The 9,748-nt window shown below is 38.8% G+C and overlaps 1 protein-coding gene across 1 annotated transcript; it reads right to left on the bottom strand.

The window, feature by feature from the left end:
• Window positions 1–1,087: 1,087 nt before the first annotated feature.
• eif3g (eukaryotic translation initiation factor 3, subunit G) lies at window positions 1,088–8,497 on the bottom strand. Its single transcript, XM_026929400.3, has 10 exons — window positions 8,376–8,497; window positions 8,249–8,295; window positions 5,502–5,590; window positions 5,353–5,412; window positions 5,145–5,249; window positions 4,003–4,192; window positions 2,835–2,942; window positions 2,598–2,734; window positions 1,284–1,390; window positions 1,088–1,198 (listed from the first exon to the last, which is right to left on the bottom strand). The coding sequence occupies exons 1-10, from the start codon at window positions 8,396–8,398 to the stop codon at window positions 1,183–1,185; spliced, it is 882 nt and encodes a 293-aa protein (XP_026785201.1). The 5' UTR covers window positions 8,399–8,497; the 3' UTR covers window positions 1,088–1,182.
• Window positions 8,498–9,748: the final 1,251 nt, after the last annotated feature.

Below are 9,748 nucleotides of genomic sequence, written 5' to 3'. Positions count from 1 at the left end.
GTGTTCCCTTTTGAGTCTGGTTCCTCAAGGGTTCTTCCTCATATTGTCTCAGTTTTTACTTGCCACCATCACCTCTGGCTTGCTCGCTGGAGAGAAAGTGTTGCATTTAAAATTTATATCCTGAAATTATGTTTCTGTAAAGTTGCGTTGTGACAATGTCCATTGTTAAAAGTGCTATACAAATAAATTGAATTGTCGTGAAATACTCAAACCAGCCCATCTGCCATCAACAACCATGCAAGGGTAAAAGTCATTGATTTCCCCCATTGATGTGAACATTAAGCGATGCTCATGACCTGTATGTGCATGATGTTATGCATTGTGTTATGAGGAGAGTTTATTCAAGTCCCTGTGAACGAATTACTACAGACATGGCATTAGAACAAGCACATTAATATAAACCTGTGGTTTGCCAGTCTTCAATTAGATCGAGGAATTGAACAGGGCTGTGGTAAAGGTCTCAGTACTGCTTATTTGGTTTACAAAAACACTCACACCAAAATCCAAGCACGGTGAGTGCAGATGTACTCATACTGAGACTTTCAGGTCCACTTTCTATTCTGCAATGTGCACATTTTATTTTGAACCCTACCACAACCCCTAACTGCATACCACACGCTGCTATAGAAGAGTTAAAAAGAAAATCATTTACCTGTTTTTAGAGCCACAAAGACCCAGACTGAAACTGTCCTTGGCCCCATAGTTAAAAAAAAAAAAAATAAAATTCCAACAGCATCATACAGTTAAGATCATCTATTTGGGCCACATGACAATTTTTTTTTCAAACAGGTTAAAAAAAAGTGGACCTTTCTGAAATTGAAAAAATACATACTGACCAAAAAGTACAAAGTAAGGGATGTCTGGTTTCCGTCTATGTTCAAATCATGTTCCGGTTTGCCAAGTTCCCTTTTACAAAAATAATTTTGTTTTTTTTTGCAGCAGCTTAATCCAAGTTCCTCCAGACCACATCTTGTAAGTTCATGCACTGATGTGAAAAAAAAAAAAAAAAAAAATTATTTGCTCTAAATGTTAACATTTAAAAAGATATAGAATCTGGGGAAGAAAAAAAAAAAAACCAAGAAGCAAATTACTCATCATCATGTTTATTAATTCAATCAACAGCAATTCACTACTGGAACAACGTTCAGTCGTCCTCCTGGAATATAAGCGGAGCACTCACTCTCAGTTGTTGGATGGTCTGGAAAAGAAAGTATTTATTACGCATTTTGAATGTAAAAGCACGCGCACACACTATCTTGTCTGTATGCTTCAGCAGTACTTACTTGGCCCATTCCACATTGAGGATAAGATGATCGTAACCGAAGCCTGACACTCCTGCGATGGCTCTGGCCGCATCCTCACGCCGGTGGAAGCTGATGAAGGCAAAACCCTGAAGAGCAAAACAAAGGAGTGCAGTTCAGTTATGAGGGCTGATGGTTACTTATACCAAAGCGCTACTGAATTCTCTATTCTGAATGGTCAGAAGGTGTTTTCTTGGGTAAGTTTCTTTAACAGCAGCTCACAGCTGACAGTAGTTTCCGAATACGAGGCAAATATCAGGTTTATAGTAATGGTATAGTATATAGTATATATTATAGTAACATAAACGTGTTATTTAACAAAGAAAAACATATCAATGGAGAAGTTTCTTGGTGAAATTCATTTAACATTGATGAAAGGAGTCTCCAGTGTCAGTGTTTTATAACAGTAAGATTTCCACCACTGGGTAGTCATCACAACAGAGGCATTTGCAGTTTGTCTGTAATATGAAAAGCTGTTTTTTTTTTTTTTTTTTTTTTTTTGTCTTATTAAGTTCAAGAAACCAGAGGGAAAAAACACAACATAACATGAAACTTTTTTCACAGGCATTCCAAAACACTGAATGTAACTATAAAAGGATAAAAAGTACACATTGTTGTTTAATAAATAAATAAAAACAATTGTAATTGTTGGCCACTTGTTGTAGTGTAGGAGAAATATAAAACAAATCAGGACAAATTTTAACTTTAGGCCATGCACCTGTTGTCACCATTCACATGCTGACGCCTGTTTAAGACAGGATGCACAGAAAAGTGCTCTCACACGTCTGCTCTTTATATCAACACCCAAAGCTAACATATACTAACACATGCCACAGTCAGACAGCAGACACGTGAAGAGTTTGTACCGCTTATACACATGCAGCCGAACAAAAACAAATTGTTCTGCAGCTGCAATGTGTTTGCTGCATCCTGTTAAAGCAGGGGAACGTGAACTCTCTGTAACCCCACGGTCGTATCTACAGGAGCTTTACAACAAGTACAAAACAACTACTAAATTTTAAAGCAAATACATCCAGGGATGGACAAATCTCTAACCAGGTACCTTGGAAAAGCAGATTATGGATAATATTGCATAACAATGCAGAGTTCCTACACAAAATGTGTAAAAGTGGGCAGATCTGCTTTCACTTTCCCCGTAGGTTTGCTAATGAAGTTATGATTTCTCTACACTAGATGCCTTGTGTTTTTTTTTTGCCTTTTGTGTTATTTTTCTACCACCAGTCACTCTACAGTAATATGTACATACATGTTGTTATGGTTACTAATAAGACTTACTTTAGACTGGCCCGTATTCTTATCCTTGGCCAGGTAGATCCTAGAGATGGAGCCGAACGGTCTGAAGAGCTCCTGCAGATCCGTCTCCCTCGTGTCCTCAGACAGGTTGGTCACACGGATTGTAGCATTGTCATCAGCTGGACATAAATGAACACATTAACGTGGAGATGATAACTGGGTAAGTTTGTTTAGTTAACACAGGGGAAAGTGATCTAACTGTGTGGATCTTAAACACACCTCTGCGGTTGGGCTGCATGGACTCTCCTCGGCGCGTGCCTCCATCCCGCAGGCTGGGAGGAACATACTTCCCGGTCTTGCTCTGGACTGGCTGAGCAGGTTCAGGCTCTGAACAACAGGCAGTGAAGATTCATGCTCAAATCAACGCTCATCAGTTAGTGTGTAGGACTGTGACATTTTACAAGCATTTTTGTTGTGACTGTCTGGAACATTTTTCAGAACAGCAGGGAGCTCATGAAAATGCATTTTCGGGTTTTATTTAAAAAAATAAAAATAAAAAAAAAATCCACAATGGTGGAAAGCTTGCACAGAGAAGGGGGAAATTATGTAGCATTTCACCATCTCAGCAGTGTTGGGCAAACTAAATAAAAAATTACTCAAACAAGTCTAGAAAAAACAGTGCCTTGTACACTGACTACAGAAGGGACAGCTCCATTGTTTTGACTAGAAAGAGACTAATAAACATTTTTAAAAACATTAACAAAGAAGCAAAGCTCTAATCACTGATGTTGAAGAATTCAGGAAAGTGACTTTTTTTGTTTAAGCATTTTTAGGAGTCAGTGTCAGAGCTGTAACAGTCAGAGATAAAGCTGTAAAAAAATTTTCTGACATGGGAAATTCTTCAGGATGTTGAGGTTCCTGATCAGGATGTTTTTATTTTGGGCGGTTTCTCTGTAATATGACAAACTGCATTTTAACTTCAATCGAGATAGAGAGAGAGAGAGAGAGAGAGAGAGAGAGAGAGAGCGAGAGAAAGAGGCTGGTAAGGGGGAACAACTGTTTATAGTTCTTATAATGCAATTCCTAACAGGAGCTAAGATGTTTCTCAGACATACCGCAACAATACAGTGACAAACTGCTGTGGTATCAGTGGAATAAACCACTTCAGGATGGGCTCTTATTTAAAAATAAATAAATAAATAAATAAAATTCACCTCCAGGGTGGTAACAACTTAGCGTTGTGTCAGCCTGCACTATTTTCCTGTAACAGCATGTCTCATTTTTTATTCCTTACTAATGGTGCAGGCCATAATTAACCCCTGCTGAAATTTGTGTCAAGATACCACCGTAACCAAATCGTAAGGACAAACCCCTAAAAGGGGAATCAGATATAATGAACACCACTGAGGAGCTGCTTTGTTTCTGAAACGCTGTTCTGCTACCCTACCTGCAGCCTTCTCCTTCTCCCCAGTGGACAGGCCCAGCTGCTCAGCCAGCTCCTTCTGCATGGGACCCAGAGTGTCTTTATAGGGACAGCGGGTGGTCCAGTGATCCCCTTTACAAATACGACAAGACACGATCTTCTGGCCTTTCAGCTTGTTCATAGGATCTTCATCCTGGTCTTGAGAATTTAAGTCCTGAAAGAGAGAGGTGAAGCACATCAAGTTCTGATTTGCACTACCAGAAACAATAAAGTTCCTGAATTACCACCAATCCATCCATCCAAACAACCAATCAGTCCAAACATCCATCCATCATTAAATCCATCCATCCATTCATCCTTAAACCCATCCATCATTAAATCCATCCAACCATCAGTCAATCCATCCATCAATAAAACCATCAATCCATCCATCCCTTCTATCCATTCATTATCATTAAATCCATCCATCTATCCATCCATCAAACAAACAACCCTTCCATCCATCCAACAATCCACCCACCTACCCACCCATCCAATCGATCAATCAATCGAGTCAATCCGTCTTTCAATTAAACCATTAATCCATCCATCATTAAATCCATCCATCCACCGGTCAATCAATTAAACCATTAATAGATCCATCACTTCTATCCATGCAACCATCCTTAAATCCATCAAATCCACCCACCCATCCAATCAATCAAACCATTAATATGTCCATCCCTTCTATCCATCCATCATTAAATCCATCCATCAATAAAACCATCAATCCATCCATCCCTTCTATCCATTCATTATCATTAAATCCATCCATCCAACAAACAGTCAATCTATCAATCAATTAAACCATCAGTCCATCCATCCATCCATCAAAGAATCCATCCATCCAATAGCAAGTTTCACATGGACAGTGTGGTACAGTATGGTACAGTTTCTAAACTGGATTCAAAACTACCCGAGTTCATTTCCCCATCACATAACTGTATCTGTGATATAGGAGTTTTCTGGAACTTGTGGGATGGTGATGTTTCCCACTTGATCAAATCCTGCAAGTCCTTATTTCACTTGACAGTGGGAAAACGACAAAATGTAAAATATGTGTCATTGTACTGTATTGTACCAAACTATCCAGTGGAAATGTGTCATAAGAAGATTTAATTACATACCTCCTTACTGGAGATGAAGGTCATGAAGACATCATCACTGACAGTGGTGGTGGCTACATTAGGACCCGGTGCATCATATTCGGAATTTCCAAATTTTTTCCAATTCTGCATAGTGGCAAGACAGAAATAAAAATAAACATATGCAGATTTTTTTTTTAATTTTCCAATTGCATAAGTGCATAATATTTAGCAGCTGAAGCCATCATACCTTTCTCCTGGCGACAGCTTTGGAAGCTTTCCTTGTCTCAATTTTGAAAGTTCGGACAATCTGAAGTTGGAAGATAACAACGCTAAGCATGTAACAAGTGAATTTCTCATCCAGGAATCTCAATATCCTGTTTCCAGAACTGTTCTCACCTTGACCTTCTTGCCATCCTCATCTATCTTGTATTCTGTGACAGTCTTGATATTGCCTTTGACTGTCTCTTTTGGTGATGGAAGAGTGCCTTAAAAAAAATTAAGAAGACTTTATTAAATAGGCACAAAGACTACTACAGCTCAGTTCTACACCGACCCTGCACATTTTAGTGTTTTCCCCTCGCTTCTAACCCATTTGATTAAACTCATCAGCTAACTAACAGGTCTAAACTGGGTTAAACGTTGCATATTATATGAGAGAAAACACTAAAACTTGAAGGACAGGGGTTCAGGGTTATGAACTGCATCATGCTGACAGGAATGTGGAAGGTGATATGCATTAGGGAGGCTGTGTCAATTGCGAGAATAATTGAAGAGATTTAGAACCACAGGTCTTTTTCACACATGTAATTTTATGTCTGAATTTAACTTTAAATAATCATCTGAATGCAAGTCAGAGCTGAAAGCCTGGGAAAGTATATGAGACCAAGTAATTCCTGCGAAATTATCAGGAGAGGCATGTTTTAAAGCAGCCGATTTAAAACATTAACACAGAAAAAATACAACAAGACGAACAATCAAGATAAACAGGAATAATGCCTAATGGAGCGACCCAGAAATAAAGGACTTCATTATTCATCAGATGATGGCACAAACAGATGCAAGTAGAGAAGATGGAAGCGATAAACAAGCTCAAGTCTTTTAAATGCAATTTCCATCAGTCAGTTATTTTGTTTTATAACACAGCACGGTTGAATGCTCAAATCTGATTGGTCAGAAGGTGTGCATTATTCTCGTTCTAATACGCTCGTTCTAATACGGTATTGTTTCTATAGCAACAGCTCATACACAGGGATATATATGGTGGAGGCTGCACATAATCTAAGACTAGTAATAAACAGAGTTTAAAAAAAAAAGTTCAACAAAGTAAAACATATAATAGCGGATGCAAAGACGTTTTTTTGTTAGAAGATATTTATTTAACATTTATGGAAGTAGTCTCGGTTGTAAGCGCTTTGTAACAAGGCAAAGCTTCCCAGCTTAAGAAAATTTTCAGGACAGAGGAGTTTATGCTTTTTGGTTTCTCAGTAAAATGACAGGCTGCTTTTTGAGAGACAGACAGACAGAGAGAGAGAGAGAGAGGGAGAGAAAGAGAGAGAGGGAGACAGACAGACAGACAGAGAGAGACGCAGACAGACAGACAGAAAGAGAGAGAGAGAGGGAGAGAAAGAGAGAGAGGGAGACAGACAGAGACAAAGAAAGAGTGAGAGATTGAGAGATCTGACTGAGCGAGAAAGAGCGTGTAATATTTTCGTATAGCAGCACGGTCTGTTCATGGCATGTGTGACTGCGTGCCAGCCAAACTGCACAAGCACCACAGCGTTTGCTGTTTTAGCGCCTAGACTTTGGAATGATCTGTCTTTGAGCATAAGATCAGCAAATTGAGTCAGGTTTTACGAAACTCTTAAAAACTCATTTTTACAAGCTGGCTTTCTCCTAGCTTACAGTGGGTGATGTGCTGGCTTTTTGTTTTAATGGTTTACACTATGTCTTACTTTATGGCTGTGTGTTATGTTGTAATTGTTGTTATTCCCTGTCTTGTTTATGTTCATACAATATTATATATTGTGAAGCACTATGTGACAACTGTCTAGAATAGTGCTATAATAAATACATTTTACTTACTTACCAGTACAGTATTGGTTGCAGGGTGTGTGTGAGCGTGTATACCCTGAACATTACCGGTAAAGTTCTAGTTTTTGAGCATGACACGGGCTTTATTGCGTCTTAAGCCTTTACAACTTTGACGAAATATGTTCAAGGTCTGAACAAGAACCTCATCAGATACATATCCATGACTACATCTCCACCATACATATCGGCTATAAGCACCTTCACCCATAGGGCAAGCTGTAGGACATGCAATATAAAGGTATAGGATTTGATTTAGAAGCATTTGCACTTTATCTTTTGTGTAAAACAGGATATGACTTTACATCTATATCGAATCTCAAATAATTAGCAATGAATAAGCAAGGCACACTTTTGGTCTCAGAAAGCAACAGAAAAAAAAATAATGCTCTAAAAGTTCTTCAGTTCGGTAATTTTGTGTAAATTAAAGATATTAACGAAACAATCTAAATTTAACACCCAGCTATCCACAGTGACACGCTTCTTTACTATAGTACTATAGCAGCTGATTTTTTTTTACGTTTTCTCCATCCATTTTCCGTCCAACCCCCGCCCCTTCGCTGTGATTGGCTAGCTATCAGGATCCTGCGCTATGATTGGCTATCAGCGCACGTTTCCAGCAGTGAGCCAATCCCTGTGCAGGCCGCGGAACACCGATAGCCAATCCTAACGTTGAGGCGGGACATGACGGAATAGCGGTAGGAAAAGATTAGCTTAGCGACGAGTAGAAGCCAAACGCCGAATTATAGAGCTAGCTGGCTAATACCACAGCATTCAGTTTAACTGATGTTAATTTTTTTTTATATTTTAACTTATATTTTTAGGTGTCAGTGTTTAATCAATACCACGTATATCTAAAATTACGTTTTGACGCGTGGGAAGTCAGCAGTCTGGTCAGGTTCCATCCCAAATGCCGTTATAGTGCACTTACATTACGTAGTGTCTAAGTGAACGCTATGCCCTATGAAGAACACCTACACAGGAAGTGAGCAGTAATTTGGGACTCGCTTTTCTGTGACACACGCGCGTGCTAAGCTAGCTCACGCTAAACTTACCTTCATCTCCCTCTTCTTCAACCTGGTCGGCCCAGCTTGGCTTCGAGCTAAGAAAGAGATCTATAATTAGCTTGTGTGTAATATTTAACACAAAAATCGTCTTTTTTTTTTAAATAGAGATACTCACTCATCATATTCATTCGACGGCATTCTGACCCGCTACTGATAGCGACTAAGCTAGCTCGGTGGAGAGAAGTTTCCCGGGAGCGAAGAAGAAGGAAATCTCGCGAGATTTCCGTATCACAGTGACGTCTATATACTGGGAGGTCGGGCATCAACTGCACTACACTTGCAAAAGAAGAAAACTGTCAAGACTAAATATTTACACAGACACACAAAAAAGAAAAGGGTACTGATGCGATATTAGTATATTGATCTGTACACTCCTCTGCCATTCACTTTATTGTATCTAATTATTTTAGGTAATTATTTTCTAATACAGTTGCATTAAACATAAAAAAAAAAACCCTGCACTTTGGCACTTTTTTTTGGCAGAAATTTAAAAAGACTGTTCATTAATTGTTCATATTATGATTTGGTCTCAGGAGATGTTTTAAATTGCATCTTTTTGCTTTTTAAAAAATGTATTGTTTGGCTTCGCCAGTGTCTCAATTGATACATTCAACCAATATTATATGATTAATCCTTTCATTATATTAGGTACATTTCATATTCATAAGCCTATATCAACCAAAAACCTATTTTATTAATATTTAAAAAGGAAGTTAAGCTTTACTTTAATTTACTCAATATGTCTAAGAATAAGAAAACTGGTAAAACTTTGAAAATACATACACCATATGGCCAAAAGTATGTGGACACCTGACCATCACACCCATATGTGGTTCTTCCCCAAACTGTTGCCACAAAGCTGGAAGCACACAATTGAGTATAGAATGTCTTTGTATGCTGTAGATTTAAGATATCCTTTAACTGGAACTAAGAGACCCAAACCTGTTCCAGCATGCCCCTTTGCACAAAGCGAGCTCCATGAAGACATGGTGTGTTAAGGTTGGAGTGGAAGAACTCGAGTGGCATGCACAGAGCCCTGACCTCAACCCCACTGAACACCTTTGAGATGAACTGGAAAGCCGACTCCACCCCAGACCTCCTCACCAACATCAGCGCCTGATCTCACTAATGCTCTTGTGGCCTAATGAACACAGATCCCCACAGCCACGCTCCAACATCTAGTGGAAAGTCTTCCCAGAAGAGTGGAGGTTATTATAACAGCAAAGGGGGAATGAATCTGGAATGGGATGTTCAAAGAGCACATATGAGTGTGATAGTCAGGTGTCCACAAACTTTTGGCCATTTAGTGTACGTATGTGACTCTTTCAATCTTTCTTTGTAATGTAGCTATGTATGTATGTAGCAGTAAAACTGGGGTAGAACTTTTTTTTTTAAATGTGACTTGCCATTACATGACAAACTACAAACTACTGGTAAAACGTAAGGTTTTTAATTGGAACACCAGGCTTTTTCAATTTAAAAATACAG

This window comes from Pangasianodon hypophthalmus, chromosome 23, assembly GCF_027358585.1.
Source record: "Pangasianodon hypophthalmus isolate fPanHyp1 chromosome 23, fPanHyp1.pri, whole genome shotgun sequence".
In the NCBI taxonomy this organism is placed as follows: Eukaryota; Metazoa; Chordata; class Actinopteri; order Siluriformes; family Pangasiidae; genus Pangasianodon; species Pangasianodon hypophthalmus.
This window is presented reverse-complemented; position numbering and strand designations above follow the sequence as displayed.

Bases quoted from the DNA above. Each gene is read 5' to 3' on its own strand.
- eif3g (XM_026929400.3), bottom strand. From the start codon at position 8,398: ATGCCGTCGAATGAATATGATGA. The intron at 8,296-8,375 runs GTGAGTATCTCT...TCTCTTTCTTAG, and splicing joins CCGTCGAATGAATATGATGA to CTCGAAGCCAAGCTGGGCCG. The intron at 1,391-2,597 runs GTAAGTCTTATT...TTTGCTCTTCAG, and splicing joins AGAATACGGGCCAGTCTAAA to GGTTTTGCCTTCATCAGCTT.